The 18,060-nt window shown below is 39.7% G+C and overlaps 2 protein-coding genes across 2 annotated transcripts; one reads left to right on the top strand and one right to left on the bottom strand.

The window, feature by feature from the left end:
- Positions 1-739: 739 nt before the first annotated feature.
- Positions 740-10,727, top strand: dgcr8 (DGCR8 microprocessor complex subunit). The gene is made up of 14 exons (XM_042421000.1): positions 740-867; positions 1,241-2,213; positions 3,573-3,735; positions 4,466-4,608; positions 5,116-5,455; positions 5,728-5,925; positions 6,235-6,336; positions 6,530-6,628; positions 6,841-6,923; positions 7,063-7,163; positions 7,582-7,688; positions 7,996-8,123; positions 8,543-8,656; positions 8,756-10,727. Exons 2-14 carry the CDS (start codon positions 1,518-1,520, stop codon positions 8,837-8,839), a joined length of 2,358 nt encoding a protein of 785 aa, XP_042276934.1. The 5' UTR covers positions 740-867; positions 1,241-1,517; the 3' UTR covers positions 8,840-10,727.
- A 62-nt stretch (positions 10,728-10,789) lies between these two features.
- trmt2a (tRNA methyltransferase 2 homolog A) lies at positions 10,790-17,339 on the bottom strand. The gene is made up of 12 exons (XM_042421001.1): positions 17,232-17,339; positions 15,596-16,207; positions 15,129-15,237; positions 14,245-14,426; positions 13,834-13,948; positions 13,517-13,632; positions 13,259-13,370; positions 12,937-13,059; positions 12,548-12,623; positions 12,107-12,223; positions 11,921-12,017; positions 10,790-11,541 (listed from the first exon to the last, which is right to left on the bottom strand). The coding sequence occupies exons 2-12, from the start codon at positions 16,201-16,203 to the stop codon at positions 11,364-11,366; spliced, it is 1,833 nt and encodes a 610-aa protein (XP_042276935.1). The 5' UTR covers positions 16,204-16,207; positions 17,232-17,339; the 3' UTR covers positions 10,790-11,363.
- Between the last annotated feature and the right edge of the window lie 721 nt (positions 17,340-18,060).

Here is an 18,060-nt window from a genome sequence, read left to right as displayed (position 1 = left end):
CCTTTTCAGAGCCTTAAAAAAGACCCACACTCTCAGTTTTTGTCTTCTCTTTAGTTCTTTCACCCATGGCATATATGCATACAACTGTACGTTTATGGTGCAAAACTTATGTAGTTTGCACGTGTATGTTGTTTCCCTTAGTGGCTGATACTCTGTTTTTTGAGCACTTACATTTATGAAAAAGTGTTAAGACTTATGCTGTTTGAACACACTTTCCGATTTGTGAAACCTTTATTTTGCTTATGAAAACAGAAAAAAGGGGAGGGGAGCAGTGAAATCACCTCTTTCAGTTTTTACCAATAGGACAACAAATCTGAAACAGTGTTTTAATGAGTCTCTGGAGTCTGATTGGTAATCTAGTCAGAATTTGACAAGTGCAATAGTGGCTTTTGATCTTGACCTGGTCTAATGTGGTCTGGATAGAGAAACATCCGTGAAATCGCCAATTCTTTCTGTTTTCATAAGCAAAATAAATGTTTCACAAATCTGTAAGTGTGTTTAAACAACGTTCAGGCTTTTTCTACGATGTCTAGCACTTTTTCATAAGTGTTACTGGTACAAAAACGGTGAACCTGCTGCTAAATATCATTATTTATGTTTCCCCTTAACTCTGAATTTGATGCTGATTTAAGTTTGGATACTCTAGCGTTTACATTAACGTCATACTAGTAGTCGGCAGATGGACAGCGTGATCAACCAATTATGAAGAAGCCGGTACCAGGAGGCGGGGCATGGGCTGATTTACCGCTGTGGTTTTCTTTAAGATGGCGGGGCTGCAACTGAGGCCGTATGGCGGCGCGTCGAGAATAAAATAATTTAGAGAGGTATTTAGGTGCCCGAGAGGAGACAGCTGTGTCATATTTATCGGTGAGTATTCCTGTTATCCATTGACTAAATGTTTTCGAGGTAGCTAAGCATTTATGTAGACGCCTAGAACTGTAACAGTCCGATGGTTGCTTGTTAGCATGTTAGCATTGATGCTAACGTTGCCAGGGGCCCGCTGTGCATCTGCAGACCGGACAGATGCGCTCAAACGAGGTCCTTTCCCATTTTATTTTACGATGCTACGCGTTATTCTTATCCCCACGTATAATTATCCTTTTGTAGCGTTAGATTCCATTTACTGCAGCTACATAACTGCTAGGTACTTCAACTGCCATATCATGGCAGCAGGTTAGTTATAACCGAGCGTTTAAGTTGTTCTTGCTGACATCTGCTCTCACTGTTTCATTTCTTCCAGCTCCCAAAGGAACCCAGTGGAGGATGATCAGTGCCTAGATCCCATATTAAGCTGAATGCATTGTGATTTCCAATAATTGAGACAGTGATTCTGAAAGCTGTCTACATTAATGAAAAGAACAATGTAGTCAGCTTAGCATATTCACCTCTGGTACGTGGTCTATACAGGGATGTGCTTCTGCATGCATTCTGGTTTTAGATAAGGAAGTCTCTGAACAGGTTAGATTTTAAAATAAATAATCAGTTTGTGTAAGGCGTAGTGTTAAATCTAGAGTAAAATGGAGATAGATGATGTTTACGATGTTCTACCCCCTCTCCCCTTGGAGCCACCTGATGATTTTGGCCAAGATGAGGGCAGAGCACCTCCACCACCTCCCCTGCAAACGTCCAGTGACGCAGAGGTAATGGACGTTAGCTCTGGTGGTGATGGATACACATACACCCCAGGGGACGGGGAAGCCAAGCCACAGCAGCCCCTCAGCAAGGGCTCAGTAACTTTCTGTAGCCACCTCTCAGATGAGTCCAGTTCCAACCCACCGTGCCCCAGAACAGCCCGCCACGCTCCCCCAGTCACCAAGTTTCTACCAGATCTCAAGCTGCTCCGAGATGTTAAGATCTGTGTAAGCTTCACTGAAAGCAGCAGTAGCAAAGACAGGAAGGTTTTGTACACAGGCGAAGGACAGGAGAGACGCAGGGATGACGGCTTAGACGGTCTGAATGGTGAGTTGCATGACTTGACTAGCGAGCAGGAGGTAGCTGAGGGTAGCTCTGCAGCAGGAAACACAGCAGGCAGAAGATCGGAGGAAACTGAGGTAGACGCGGAAAACAAAGTAGAGTTTGCTGTCCTGGATGAGTTGGATGACTTCTACGAGAACTTCCTCGACCATGACGATGGAGAACATGGCGGCTTTAAGTCTGAGGTCATAGTTCAGCAGGAGCAAGCAGATGACGAGGCTGTGGCTTACTCCTATGAGGTAGGTCTATGTTTGCAGTGTCACTTGTCATTGTCAACATTTTAAATTGTTCAGCCACACACCAAATTTGTCCTTAAATGTCATCCAAATGCTGTAGGCTTAATATAGCCCATAGTGTGGGTTCAGATTGACGTTAGTACTGCGTCAAGAACAAAACACAGACTTGTCATTCCTTTTAAACACAACTGTGTTGGTACAGCAGGGTTGTAGACACAGCAAAAAAAACAAGGTTGGCTGGCCAAAAATGTTTAACCTGGCTCAACATTTGCTGCAATGCAACATCCTCACAGTACTGTGGCAAGTAAAATACTGTACGAGTATTCAAGTGCTAAATCTAGGTAGAATACATTCAAATACCAAAGGTATTTAGTGGCGTTTTCTTGCATGCTAGTAGGTTTGTTAGGGTGATTAGTGGTTCCCTAAATGAAGACCACACTTCCCTAAATGTTGTTGGATCTTGCACTAATTGTGTATTTAACCACCCTCCTTGTTCCTGGTGTCAGGTCACCCACATAACAGAAACAAATAGTTGTATCTATCCATGGCCATGCAGATAAGTTTGGTTTTATTTGGTGGATATGGATTTGGTTTGGGCATTTGGTTTATGGTCTTTAAAGCATCTGTGTATTGAACATATAATGTAGTTTAAGTAAATCAATGGTACAATAAAAATTTAATCAAGAGGATCAGAAGACATAATGTCGAGGTGTTTATGTTATGCTTAAACTACTTGATAAAGTATGTGCATTAGATATTAGAGCTGAAGCAATAGTTATTATATCAGTTAGTCAGCAACTATTTATGTAGTCATTTGTCAAGCAAATATTTGCTTGTTCCAGCTTCTCAGATGTAAGGATTTGCTGCTTTTATTGGCTTATTCAACAGTAAATTAATTGGCAGATTAAACAATAATGCAAATAGTCATGATTACTAGACAAAACATGTTTGTTCTGGCTTTTTTATTATAAAAAAAAAATCATTAGGTGCGACTGGTAAAGCCAAGATGCAAATGTTTCACTGAGCAAGTGTTTGGTTATCTTTTTGTTTATTTCTTTGTTGATGAAATAAGAAGTGAGATGCTGAAAGAGGTTAGTGCCATCTAATATCTCCCATTAAATGCTGGGTTTCTATCAGACACAAAAGCTCTTCATAACAAGTAACAGTAATAAAAGAGGGAGGATCAAGGTGAGGGATCCCACAGAAAAATCGATCTTTTTTCCCCCCTTCCATATTGTGGTAGAATTTAGTATGATTGTGGTTGTTTAATCAGTTTATATTTCCTCTCATTTGAGGCTTTCAAAGCTCCCTTAATGTGGTGACCCATCCCTCTCTGCCTGCCTTAACCACTGACTCTTCCAGGAGGAGTTTGACAATGATGTGGATGCCCTGCTGGAGGAGGGCATGCCGGTCCCAAAAAAGATGCGTCCAGCAGAGGAAAAATATGGTGGGGACAGTGATCATCAGTCAGATGGTGAAGGAGGTGTTCAGCCCATGATGACCAAAATTAAGACTGTCCTGAAGAGTGAGTGGTGGATCTGTCTGTTTTAGGGTCGGGTAGAAATTGAATCTGGTTTTTGTACAACGGAGCACGGTAGGGCTGGGCAGTATATCGATATTATATCAATATCGTGATATGAGAATAGATATCGTCTTAGATTTCAGATATCGTAATATTGTGATATGGCATAAGTGTCCTGGTTTCAAAGGCTGCATTACATTAAAGTGATGTAATTTTCTGAATTTACCAGACTGATCTAGCTGTTCTATTATTTGACTTTATCCACTTAATCACTATATCCACATTACTAATGATGATTTATTAAAAATCTCATTGGGTAAATATTTGGGAAAGCACCAATAGTCATCCTTACAATATTGTCGCGATATCGAGATATTTGGTCATAAATATTGTGATATTTCATTTTGTCCATATCGCCCAACACTAGAGCACTGTACTGTGATATTAAAGTATCAGCTACACACAGGATATGAGTGGATTTTGCAGTAAAATGATAAAACTTATAGAACGGTTGTTATTGTGATTCATAATTATCTGTATTGCTGATATAGATTACAATGCAGGGTTCCTCCAGGAAATTGTTTAGCAGATGTGGTAAGCTCTGCACAACCAAATAGTAGTATCACTTTTGTGGTAACACACAATCGCTTTCTAATAATTCAAAGAGTTTACTACATGCAGTAAGAGTGTAGTAATTAGCACAAGTATTTACATGAGGTCTTCTCTGTGCCAGGTCGGGGGCGACCACCCACGGAGCCTCTACCTGACGGATGGATCATGACATTCCATAACTCGGGCATTCCAGTCTACCTGCACAGAGAGACCAGAGTGGTAACCTGGTCCAGGCCCTACTTCCTCGGGACTGGAAGTATTAGGGTAAGATGCAACACAAGTTTCATGTTTAAATAACTTATCACACTGACATGAAAAGTGTATCAGCTTTTTAGAACACCCTTAAGTGGGGATGAAAACATTGTAAGTTGTAGGTTTACTGTTGCTGAAGTTACTATGACATTGCATTGGACAAATGGTTTTTCTACTCAGGTAATAATGTAGAGATTCAAAGGAGTTTGTGTGTGTGAAAACCGGCTCCTCTGCCAATATTGGCAAAAGACTTCAGGGAAAAACAGGAGTTCAAAAGAGGTCATTTAACAGAAAATTTCCAGCACATATTTATTTTTATTTTCCACTTTTTTCATAAATGTAATTGTAACTGACAGTCTACCCCTTTCAGAGTTGAGAAACAGGAAATAACCCTCTAAAGGTCATGAAAGCACTCCAGCTTAGTTCTTGAAAGTCAGGGAAAACTGACAATACTGTCTACACAGTTTGTTACAACTCTTGGTCCTCTTTTCTTTTTTTTTTCTTCTTTTTTTCATACAGAAACATGACCCGCCCACCAGCAGCATCCCTTGCCTACACTACAAGAAAATGAAGGAACGGGAGGAAAGGGAGCTGAATGGGGAGGTGATTCCTAATGCAGAGGAGTCTCCAGTCAAGCCCAGTGAGGAGGCCAACGGTGAAGAGAGAGCAGGCAAGTCAGACACCGCGACCGAGGAGCAGGACGACGCCCCTGCCTCTAGTATGGCTGACTGTGGCCTGGATGGAGATGTCACCACCAATCACAGCCAGCAGGGTAAGGAGTCCCAGCCCTGTGACACTGCCCAAGGAGCCCTAGGACAAGTCAAGGCCAAGGTGGAGGTGTGCAAGGATGAGTCTATAGGTAAGAACTTTTTATAGTAGACTGCAGGGACCTGGGGCCTCATTTATGAAACTGAGCATAAAAGGATCCATACCAAAAGTTTTATGTTTGCACAAAAGGCAAAAATGTGTACACCAAAAAATACTTTACGCATTTTGTTAAATGAGGTCCCTGGACCACGGCATTGCCACCGATATGATTTAAACGTTGTGTTTTTGTTGCTGCAAGAACTTATCGCCAAGCTGTTTTTGTGTAAAATCAATTAACTTAATAACTTTATAAAACCTCCTCAGAACTTGAAGACTTTCGCCAGTACCTGGAAAAATGCTTTGACTTTGAACAAGTGACCGTGAAGAAGTTCCGTACCTGGGCTGAGCGAAGGCAGTTCAACAGAGACGTGAAGAGGAAGCAGGCAGAGTCAGAGAGACCCATCCTGCCTGCGAACCAAAAACTGATCACACTGTCAGTCCAAGATGCTCCTACCAAGAAGGGTAAGTTAGAAAAATAATACATTTTGTGAATGTCTTGACTTCATGTAAACAAATAATTATCTGTGAAGCCTTATATAGCTAAGCCATGGTCATCCAAAAATCTATTACTATTACTACTATAACTATTTCAAAACTTATTGTCTGCATTTTCTCTGTGCAAAGAGGGAACTCAAACTCAGAGTTAAAGTGTATCAAACTTTAAAAAGCCTTTTATGTCTGTTATTTCTGAATATGAAGTATCTTTACTAAGATTGTTGAAGTGGTCATTTCATTGTATTGTTTATTGACACAACTCTCATTTTTAATCAGAATTTGTCATCAACCCTAATGGAAAGTCTGAAGTTTGCATCTTACATGAATATATGCAACGTGTCCTAAAGGTTCGACCTGTTTACAACTTTTTTGAATGTGGTAAGTTTTCCTTTTGGGTATTTGAAGTCCTATGTCACACTCTCCACTTTTTTTTTTAACATCTACAACTTTGTACATTACCACCCTCTGCAGCCTGTGTGCACACTAAACTGCTTTTACATTTGTAATAAATGACATCATTAAAGCATTACAACATTCATATCAAATCAAACAAAGTTTTTGTGTCCCACAGAGAACCCAAGTGAACCCTTTGGAGCGTCAGTCATTATAGACGGAGTAACGTACGGCACAGGAACCGCAAGCAGTAAAAAACTTGCCAAGAATAAAGCTGGTAATTTCTTTACTTACTTGGCATTGTGATAGGTTTGTAGGTGTATGTCACAATTACTATCAGTGCTAGAAGTGAGTACAATGTGATGATTTCCCCTCATGTCACACCCTTCCTACACTAAGAATACAAAAGGTAGTTGCACTTTTGCATGTTGATTGAAATGTGACTGGTATTGGCTCCCTCTCTGACTGCTAATTTGGTGTAAACTCCAGCTCGAGCCACACTGGAAATCCTCATCCCTGACTTTGTGAAGCAGACGTCTGAGGAGAAGCCTGTTGAGGGTGATGAACTGGAGGTACTTCTCTTCCCATTTTTGATATTTATAAGATGATTTCAGTATAAGCATCACCAATATTTGAGGGAGGTAAGGGATGTAGAACGTTTCCTTTTGAAGGTTAATGCAGAGATAACGTTCAGTGTGCTCTGTCCCACAGTATTTTAATCATATCAGTATAGAAGACTCAAGAGTGTATGAGCTGACCAACAAAGCAGGACTACTTTCGCCATATCAGATTCTTCATGAGTGCCTTAAAAGGTAAGAAGCAACACATACAGCAATTCCACCAAGAAAGTAAACCTTTGTTGTAAAATTGGAACCTGGTATCTGTAGTTTGTACATAATTAAATGTGTTCATCTATATAGTTGAGTGTTATAAAACAGGCCGACACAAAATTACAGTTTAAGTTATGTTCAAATGACTGATTTCAAGCAGTTTATTGGTTGCATAGGTTAAAACATTCTTTGTACTCTGCCGTTGAGAAATGTTGATCAGCTTTCTGGCTAGAACCTGTCCTTGTTGCTAATGGTGAACAGGCCTCCGCATCGTCTATTACAACAACTCTGCCACCTTTACTGTCTGACCTGTTCCCTCACTGCTGCAGAAGGTAACAATGTGCGACAGTCAAAGGTTTCAGATATTTCTGTGAAATTAAATGTTGTTGTGTGCCTGCAGAAACCATGGGATGGGAGACACCAGCATTAAATTTGAGGTGATCCCAGGAAAAAACCAGAAGAGTGAATACGTGATGACTTGTGGGAAGCATACAGTGCGTGGTTGGTGTAAGTAAACCCTAATCCTCATCTACACACATTGTGAGACAGGTGATGTGTTTTAACAGTTACAATTAACATTTCAGGCGTGGAAAATGAAGTGTTAGCTCTCTGTATTTGCTTTAGGACTAAGTAATATTTGAGAATTTGATGCTATTAACGCACAGCTTTAAATCAATGTTACTGTTGACATTTAATTTACATAGTTCTACATGTCAGTTTTAAACTTAACATTTGCCGCCTGCTGTCCTGAATAGAACCACGGCACACATTCCTACAGTGACAGGTTTTGTACATTTATTATCTTTGCCACCAGGCAAGAACAAGAGGGTCGGCAAACAACTAGCATCTCAGAAGATCTTGCAGATGCTTCATCCCCACGTCAAGAATTGGGGCTCACTGCTGCGAATGTATGGCAGAGAGAGCAATAAGATGGTGAAGAAGGTGCGTATTCTCAGTTAGTACCTGCTGCAAAGCTTCTGTATTCATGGATAACTTCACTACAGAAAAGTTTGCTTTTATTTATTTTTCTGTTTCGCCTTGAGCTTCATTTAAAGTAAATATTTCATATCTGGTTTCGAGAGGATCATTTTGGTTTGGCAGTACTGCTTGTTAATACACATTAAAGTTAACACTGAAACTCTAAAAGCAATCACAATGTCTCTCTGCACAAACTCTTCAAATGGCTTTGTGGAGCAATTATCAGACCATTTTAGATGAAATTGTTCATTAACATGTTGCTCACATGATGCTTCTTCAGAGAACAACTAGTGAAATGTAAACGGCAATGTTCTTGTATTGAAGATAGTTCTTTATTATGCAAGTATGTCTCCATGACTTTTCGAACAACTGCTCTTTTTCAGGAGAGCTCTGACAAGAGCGTGATCGAGCTTCAGCAGTATGCCAAAAAGAACAAGCCAAACCTTCACATCTTGAACAAACTGCAAGAAGAAATGAGGAAACTGGCCAAGCAGAGGGTAAGAATTGTTTCCTGTTGTGCAGAGCACAGAAACCCTACAGCTGGATTGATCAAGTAAATGTGACATACAATGTGCTTTATTGTATTTGTACACCAGGAGGAAACCAGGAAGAAACCCAAGATGACCATCATGGAGTCTGCTCAGCCCGGGAGTGAACCCCTCTGCACTGTCGACGTTTAACGTCCATCAGAATCACTGATGAAGCACGGCACTGAAACCCAGTCACTGTCAGACATCACACACACACCATATTTCACTTAATTATGCATCACTGAGATCTAATGGCAATATAGTAACACATTGAGAAAGCCGGTAGAACTGCTTGCTTGCTTGCTTCGCCCACGTTTTATTGGTTCAGCTGGTAGATGTCAGGGTAGAACTAAATGCACTAACAGACCGTAGAGCAAATATCATCTACCTCTCTAGATGCATCCTTACTATGTACGGCACTAGGAGAAATCACCAAGGGTGCAGAGAAGTTCCCAAGATTTGATAACATAATAAAATGCATGTTCCTCCAACTTCAAAGAACCACTACACTCCTTGGTTTTGTTATGAAATGTCGTTTTCAACAGCCGCAATCTTACAGTACCAGCACCTGTAGTTTTGTTTGTGCTTAAAGTATTTGAAAGGGACTACTAATACTCGTGTATTAATACCATTCATTTAATTGGTAAATTAAATTACTTGTTTATTGCGTATTTTAATGGTCGGTGTTTTGGATATTTTGGGTGGTGAATACAAATATGCCATTTTATTTTTCCTCAGAATGGACAGTTGTCTTGGTTTGCACGATTTAAAAAAAACATGCGTTGTGAAGTGTTCACTATTCAGAGCTATCGTTATGCACTCATGTCCTGTCCTGAAATCACTGCTTTTAGGATGCTGGGAGGTGACCTTTGTATTTAGAGGGACTTGTTGCCTTTTCTTTTTTTTGTTGTTGCTGTTTGTTTGTTTTTTTTCCTTTGGCGATACAAGAAACTGACGTCCTGCTCCCCATGCCAACACTGCAGCTAACCTAAGCATAGGGCCATAGAGTACTGTAATATAAAAGGTAAAGGAACATTTCTTTTATGCTCTTAGTTCTCGCTAGCATTTCAACATGTCGACTTTATATTAAAGTACTAACGCCATGCACACCAACTAATCATTTAGTACATTTCAGTTGCTTTTCATTTGTGGTGCCCTTAGAAGAAATCCTGTTGGCTACATGTTGCCTTAGTTAATCCATTTCATGAAGGGCTCAGAGTATACACAGTAAATTGGACCTAAAATACCCTTCAACCGGAAGTGGAAAGACCAAGCCCCCTTTACTTGATAAAGCATTTATTGTTTAGCCAGTTAGTATTTTTAATGACAGCCTATAAGACAACCGATACTTTAAGAAAATTGCCTACAGCATGTGCAGATTTTTAAGACTTGTCTTAATGGATTGTGTATTTTGTTTGTGTACGTTTGCCATCCTTGTGACAGCTGATCATGCGTCTTGATCATATTTTCTAACCACAAGTAGAATACATTTTTCAAAAGGCAGCCTTGCAAAATTAAGTTGGTACACTGACATGAACAGAATGCGATCAAGTCATTTCGTCTAACACAAGCTGATGAAACAGTGTAAACCAAAGCTTAAATACAGTCTTATGCATTTTATAGAATACTTAATGTTGCTGCAAACTGTACAGTAGAAACTAATCTATAAAAACAAAGGAAAATAGACGCATTACTTGCTGGAACAAAATAGAAACTGCTGTGCATTCTTTGTCAAGTATTTGGCCTGTGCTTTTTCTACTAAACATACATGGACACATCGCTGTTTAGACACAAGGCTGATGTGATGTTGTAGATTGCTTTAAGAATGTGTTTTCCCCTCTGTACGCTTGTCGTCTTGCCAAATGTGTGTCAGTGTGAGAAGAAGAAAAAAAAAATACTGCATTTGCATGTTTTGCTGTTGAGTTGTACCAATGACTTGTTTGAGATGTTGCTGCCTAGGAAAATGAAGTATATTGCAACCTGAGCTCCATGACTTCAGTGATATTTGTTATGCAAAATAAAATGTCTTGACTAATAACTAGAAGGGCTTTTTGTTTTATTCAGTGTCAGAATGATGAAACACTCAGAAACAAGAGGCGATTTACAAACCAAGGTGGCACTTTTAATAAGGAAATCTTCCATAGTACTCATTAGTGCAGTGTTTTCCTTTTTTACAGTTGAACAGTGTAGCTGAAGGAAATCAAAACTAATTTGAAGCCTGATCAAATTAAGCTCTTGACATAGTTCACAAAACAGTTCATTTATGAACAAATGTGGCTGACTAAAGTTCTTAAACTAAAAAGGCATATTAGGTAAAGAGACACCTGGACATTAATCCAGGATCACAGTCCATAGCGCTCAATTTAAGCAAAATAATGCATACAGTTTTAACTGAACAAGAAGCACAAATGAATAATGCATGAGAAAATAAAGACTTAACTGGATCGGACGCTTTACATTAGGTAAAGGGTCAATACATTTATAGATGCAACTACAGTTGAGAGGTAAATGACGATTTAAACTTAGGATTGCCTTGCAGGTGCACGTGACAGAGGAAAGAGTGCTACCATTAACAGTTATTTTTCCTTGAGAGAGTGTATGCATTCATTTTTCTACTGTTGAAAGCTCCACTGGGCATCAAAGCCCTATCAAACTGTACAGGGCCTGAAACAGGCTAAGATCCTGTCTCTTCCTTATTGCTGCTGCTCTGCTGCTGCTGGGAGTTGTAGTCCACTCTTTCCAGCAGCAGGAGCATCTCGACATGCATGGTCTGAGGGAACAGATCCACGGCCATCGCTCGCACTGGACGGAACGGGGCTCCGTGAACTCGGTTGGATGGCGCTCTGCACAGGCTGATGAGAAAAAGAATGTCAACACAAGATAGAGTACGTTGTTAAACCCAAAGGGAAATTAAAGTGTTACAGCAGCCACTTGACATACATCAAAACACAAAAACAATGAGGTAGGTAAAGAAAAAAATGCAATTAAAGGCTAAATTAACAGGATAACTAAAATAGAATACAGACTAGAAATATAAACATAACTATAATACACCTAGATTTACCATTTTATACCATGCCATTATTCAGAATGATAGCTGATGTGACAGTATCATTTATTCTGGCTTTAATTGTCTCTAATAAAAGTCAGTTAACGGAGCTAATAGCGACAAATTGATTCAATCTTAACTGCTGCTTATGAGAGCCAAAAAGCGAAGAGATAATGACTCACTCAATGAAGTTGGTCATGGCTGCTTTGGCATTACACGCCACATAAACCAGCCTCTTCAGATGCTCTACTCTCCTGATGGCGAGTATCACCTTGGAATCTGTTTCATTAAAACAACAACCTGATCTGTTACACACCTTTGAGTAAATTGATTTCAGTTGTCGTGTTTTGGTTGTTGTTTTTACTCACGCAGGCCTGCCCTTGGTGGATCCACAATGGCTGTGACGTTGGGTGACACAAGAGCATTGAGAATGTTGGGGAACACATCCTCAGCTTTTCCACAGTGAAACTCAATATTACTAAGACCTTAAAATACAAACAGATGAAATAAATCAATAAATCAGAGAGGTGGAAAACAAGGAAAGGTCACTTTGTGAAACCGGGGTCTGTACTACAAAGCTTCTATTTCCTGTTATGTAGGTATAATAATGGTGAATACTGAGGTTGATCATCTATCTCATCTATCTTATCACTACCACCTTCAGGAGCTCCATTATCAGGAACTTTATGCTTATCACAAACTCCAATCTCAATACAAAAAGTCTACTAGCAGCTTCATTCCTATCAGTTTAAACAGTCCTACAGCAAATGACACTGCAAATCACTGACGACTGTTATCTGGTGTTTTACCATTTAGCTTTGCATTAACTTTGGCATCCTCCACTGCTTCCTGGCACAGCTCGATCCCAATCACCTTCCTCACCCTCTGGAGACAAAAGCCACAAAGACGTCACAGCTTGCCAGAAAATATATATATATATATATATATATATATATATATATATATATATATATATATATATATATATATATATTCCAGAACAAATATAATATTACAGGTTCATTTTTCAAAATCTCAAATTTTCTGGACTGTAAACATGTCGTTATCATGTTGCGATTTTGATAAAGAGGCTTCGAGATGTGTATAATGTAGTGTCTACATACAGTCAGGAAAAGCTTCTTGTGCAGTTTTTAAATTGAACAACATTTCTGAATCTCACAACATATTCACACGTTACCTTAGCCAGAGAGATGCCGATGGTTCCTGTCCCACAGCACACATCCAGCACCGTGCTGTCCTGATCCAGCTGGGCCCACTCCCCCACTGCAGAGTATAGTACCTCTGCTGCTCCTGTGTTCACCTGGCAGGTAACACACACTTTATGGTATTAATTCAAAAGGGAGGATGTTAAGTGCATGGAGGTTTACAGTTGTGTTGCAAAACTAGGAACCATCATGCAGTAGTGTGTTGTAAAAATAAACGTGCAACTGTTGGGGAACTTTTGGTGGTTCTGGAAATATTTGAGGTTAACTAATAATCAAGCCATTTCTCTTTCTTACCTGGAAGAAGGAATGAGGAGATATTCTGAATTTTAGACCGAGGAGTTCCTCATGAATGCAGCCCTCTCCAGCCACCAGCTCACAGGGCAGGTCTTCAAGGTTAGGAGAAGTCCTTAGCAGCCAAAAACACACATTTAGCTCAATCTACAGTACGTATATGTAGACATTTCTATAGTCTACTCCCTGCCATTTCTCCTGCAGTTCTTCTGAATACTGAGGGATTGTGACTCATTGAGCGTCATGATTTTTCTTTCTCACCTTTGACCCTCTCTAACAAAGTAAAGACAAGTGACGCCGCTGTCTTTCCCCTCTCCTTCTGTAAAGTACTTCCTCATGGAGCTCTTCAATGCATCCAGTTCTTCCTCCTCAAGTTTCTAGAGTCATTGAACAAGAGAACAAAAGCAGAAAGAGGGAGAGAAAAAAGATTTTATCAATAAGAGACCTTGATGGTGTGCTTGCTCAGCTGTAACTACAAAACAGACTTAATCATCTGGTTACAATCCACATGTCAAGTGCATTTGCAGTCTGAGAGGGAAAGAAATCAGACAGTTTGTTAAGAGAGAACATTTCTTTACCTGTGGGTTGAAGAACACTACAGCCATGGCTTGTTTGGTCCTTGTAGTGCGTACAGTCAGCTGCTTCCAGTGGCCTTCATATGTTTCAGGACTGTATACAGAGTACGGTGTTGTTCTGTATTTTAAATAATGGAGGGGGCACAATTTGAAATGTGTTAACATGACATGAAAGTGACCGTGATTATGAATTAATTTCAATTTAAACTAAAATTTCACATCGACTCAAATGATATCAATGATATGATATGAATTATTTAAATGCTTCAAGGTTAAGCTTTATATTTGGAGTAAATACTCCCCAGTGTGTAAAACGTGTCAGCTGTTAAAAAGATGCTTTGGTGCTAATTTAAAATGTGACAAGTCAATTTTCTTAACACCTGTGAAACCCATTTATGTGAATTTTGTGGACACCTGATGAACTTTTGAAACTCGCTGACGACTCTCTTGGCCTCGGCTGAGACGTGGCACGTGTCCGCTGGCCCCACCACAGCACACGAGCCACCTTTATACTTCCCCAGGCGGAAACCGATGGTCTTATCCTCACCATCCGCACCCACTGAAATGAGGAACTCGCACTTGTTTCTGTACTCTGTCTGCCATGATAAAGTTGGAGAAATGCGACCGAGGTTAGAGGGATTAAACAACACTGCATTTCAAGTTTCATTTTAATTGAGCTATGAAATATTATGAAAACTTTCTCTGTTTCCAGCTCCTAAAATGTGATGATATGTTGCTTTTCTCTTTATTATATCACTGTCAGTTAACTGTCTTGTAGTTTTGGACTGTTGGTCAGACAAGACAAGTAATCTGAAGACATCACAATGGGATTCAGGAAATTGTTGCAGGCATTTTTCACCATTTTCTGACATTTTTTAGAGTAAACATTGAATCGATCGGTCAAAAAAAATTACCAATTTGATAACGAAAATAATTGTTGCTTAGTTGCAACCCTAAAAAAATATATATATCTTTTAGCTGTCCAGTGGCGGATGAAAGTAGGGCTGCAACTAGCAATTATTTTCATTATCAATTAATTTGCTTTATTTATTTTTAGTTGTTTGGTCTTAAAAATGACAGAAGATGGTGTATCAGTTTCCCAGAGCCCAAGATGACGTCCTCTAATGTCTTGTTTTGTTCAACAACAAAAACGCAAAATATTCCATTTACAGTGATATAAAAACAGACCTAAGCAGCAAATCCTCTAACTGGTGAAAGTGCAACCAGCAAGTTTTTTACATTTTTGCATTGCAAAATATGCATGTAATATGTGTATCTCATTAACAAGTGACACGTACCAGTGTAGGAGACGGTCGAATGGCTTCCAGAGGACAACACATTTTGTTATATTTTCCTTTCTGTGCAAACAGCCAGGGCAGCATGGCTTTGTTGGTGCTGCCAATCTCTCTGAAAAATAAAACAAGGTGGCATTTAGTGCCGACTGTACAGTGAGTGTATTTTTTCCTCTGCAAAACGTTACCCATGCAGATTTATCATTTTCCCCGTAATGTTTAGAGCAGAGTTTTACACAGTCAGTCTGTAAAATCTGCAATAATGCTTAACTCATAAAAAAAACCACAAAGATTTAATGTGATGGTCTAAATACTGTTTCAAGTGATTCCCACACTGACGAGAATGAAAGATGGTCAAACTTGGAGTTACTGAATGTCAACACAGAATACTGGCCATCAGGAGATTCCATAAAACATGTTATTGACCTGTTGATGTTGATCTGATTTGACTCCATGTAAATGATACCACTCACTTGGCCAGCCTCTGCAGAACCGCCACCACCTCCTGCTCCTTCCTTCTCAGCTGCTCCTCATAAGGCACATTCCACAGAGGAGTCACCACGTTGGCGATCTGGACACTGAGCGGCTCCTCCTCCTCATCCACCTCTGTTCGCTTGGATGGGGGCTGCCCTCCCGCGCCCTCTCCCTCCTCCTGCCTCCTCTTCCTCAGGATAGGGTCCGCTTTGGGCTTGGCCAACCTGACACTCAGCACCTGGCCCTTCCACTGCATCCCGTGCACCATCTTCATGGCCTTGTCACGCTCCTCCTCATTCTTAAAGGTGACGAAAGCAAACGTCTGCCTGCCGAACAGCTTGATTTTGTGCGGGTTTAGGCTGTGCTTGGCCAGGAACTTCTTCAGGTCGTTGAAGCCGATGAACTTGGGCAGGTTCCTGATCTCTACTTTGTAGATCTCAGATGTGAAGAGGTCCTCTTTGATGTAGCGGTACATGCTGGGGTCAGAGGCTGCCTCGCTCTCTCCTTCAGCTTTGACATCATCTGTGGAGTCCTGGGGGACGTCATCAGGCTTCTCCTCCTTTGCAGCTGGTGCATCAGCTACAGGGCTGCTACTGATATCTGCCATGGCTCTGTTTGGTTGTAAAACGACTAAACCAGTTAGAAGACTGTTTGATACTGATTTACTCTCAAAAACAAAGATTAAAGGAAGGGTTTACAATTTTCCAAGTCTGTCTTAAAACAAATGAATACATGAAACATGTTTTTCATGCCATAATCATTCCTCCTGTTCATGATGACCATTAGAAGATCCCTGCATAATGCACTTACAATGTAAGTGATGGGGACAAAATCCACAGTCCTCCTTCTGTGCAAAAATGGATTTAAAAGTTTATGTGACACTAATATGAAGCTTCAGCCGCACAAATGAGTCAAATCAAGGAGATATCTTTCAATGTTACAGTCTTTTTAGTGCCAAAGTCCCTCTTTTTGTTACTATACATCTACATCAGCTCAACAGGGAAACACAAAGAGGGAATTTGATGCTAAAAAGACTGTAAATGTGACAGATATCCACTTGATCTGACTAACTCTGACTGCTGAAGCCTCCTATAAGCTTCAGATACACTTTTAAATGCACTTTTTCACAGAACCAGAAAATTTCGCCCCCATCACTTGCATTGAAATTATATTTGAAGGGGATCTTTTAACAGCCAGTATGAAGACACACTTGAAAAGTTGTGAACCTATCCTTTAAAAGTGGCTTTGACACTATTGTGGGTCGACTTTCAGAAGAAGTAACTTAATCTGTCAAAACGGAAATGAGAAAGTGCAGCAATATGTTTGCATGAATATACACGTAACTGTAAAAGCACCGATATTTAGAAGCTATGTGAGATAATAGCTACAGTAACTGTATATATAAGATAATATACAAATCATATTAAGAGCTTTTTATCACCTAAACAGTTTACAGAAGTATCTAATGTTAGCTAAACAACACTGACTCACTGCTTTCTTCCTTGTTTACACAAAACAATTTATTGGTATCTATTTTTATATCTGACAATTTATCGTTTCCTATCATGCTAAATATTGACAACGGCGACACTGACTACAAAGATAATCCAGATGATGTTTTGGGGGGTTTCTTACCGTTTTACATGTATTTCTAACTGCACTCCTCACTGAGCTGTGCAGCGCGCTGCCATGTTGATTTAACCACGTGTAGCGGTGAACTGTGAACTCTTTAAAGTGGCAGTGTCATCTCAGGGCTGAGAGTCATATCCATTTTGTTTCATTTTTGGCCTTGGCTACTTTGTGTTTATCATAAACAGACAGTCTATGTTATTTAAAGGATTCCTTGTTCCCATTCAACAATAATTGTTGCAACTGTTTTACATTTATTTCAACCAGAACTTTATTTGTCCCCCAGGGGAAATGTATCTTGCAGCAGGGTACAACACACAACATGCACAGACATGAGACATGTGCTAAAACTCACCATGCAGGCTTACACGATGTCACTGCAGCTCCATATGCAACTCCAGTAGCAGAAAGTAAATAAGTACATTTACTCACTGTACTTTTACTTGAGCATTTCCATTTGATGCTACTTTATACTTCCACTTTACTACATATCAGAGGGAAATATTGTACATTTATTTCCACATTTATCCACTACATTTATTTGACAGTTTTAGTTACTTATCAGATGAAGATTTGACACAATGGATAATATAACAAGTTTTTATAATACAACACATTGTTAAAGATGAAACCAGTGGTTTCCGACCTTTTTGGCTCTTGACGTCTTACATAAAGCAGTGTGTAGCAGATGTCTGTGTGAGTTATTAACAGCTCCACCAAATAGTGATTTCTCCCTCTAAACTTCTCACATGGTTTCATTTCAACAAATGTTCAAATGATCCAATGTTTCACTAAAATAAAAGATTAGAGAAAAAAAATTTAGCTAACTGTATAT

The sequence above is a fragment of the Thunnus maccoyii genome, chromosome 9, assembly GCF_910596095.1.
Source record: "Thunnus maccoyii chromosome 9, fThuMac1.1, whole genome shotgun sequence".
Lineage (NCBI taxonomy): Eukaryota > Metazoa > Chordata > Actinopteri > Scombriformes > Scombridae > Thunnus > Thunnus maccoyii.
The sequence above is the reverse complement of the archived record's forward strand: the minus strand, read 5'-3'. Positions and strand labels throughout refer to the sequence as shown.

Coding starts and splice junctions, on each gene's coding strand:
- dgcr8 (XM_042421000.1), top strand. CDS start 1,518: ATGGAGATAGATGATGTTTACGATGTTCTACCCCCTCTCCCCTTGGAG. Junction 2,214..3,572: donor CTGTGGCTTACTCCTATGAG/GTAGGTCTATGT, acceptor TGACTCTTCCAG/GAGGAGTTTGACAATGATGT. Junction 8,657..8,755: donor GGAAACTGGCCAAGCAGAGG/GTAAGAATTGTT, acceptor TTTGTACACCAG/GAGGAAACCAGGAAGAAACC.
- trmt2a (XM_042421001.1), bottom strand. CDS start 16,203: ATGGCAGATATCAGTAGCAGCCCTGTAGCTGATGCACCAGCTGCAAAG. Junction 15,238..15,595: donor GTTCTGCAGAGGCTGGCCAA/GTGAGTGGTATC, acceptor TTTATTTTTCAG/AGAGATTGGCAGCACCAACA. Junction 12,018..12,106: donor TCCACCAAGGGCAGGCCTGC/GTGAGTAAAAAC, acceptor TTAATGAAACAG/ATTCCAAGGTGATACTCGCC.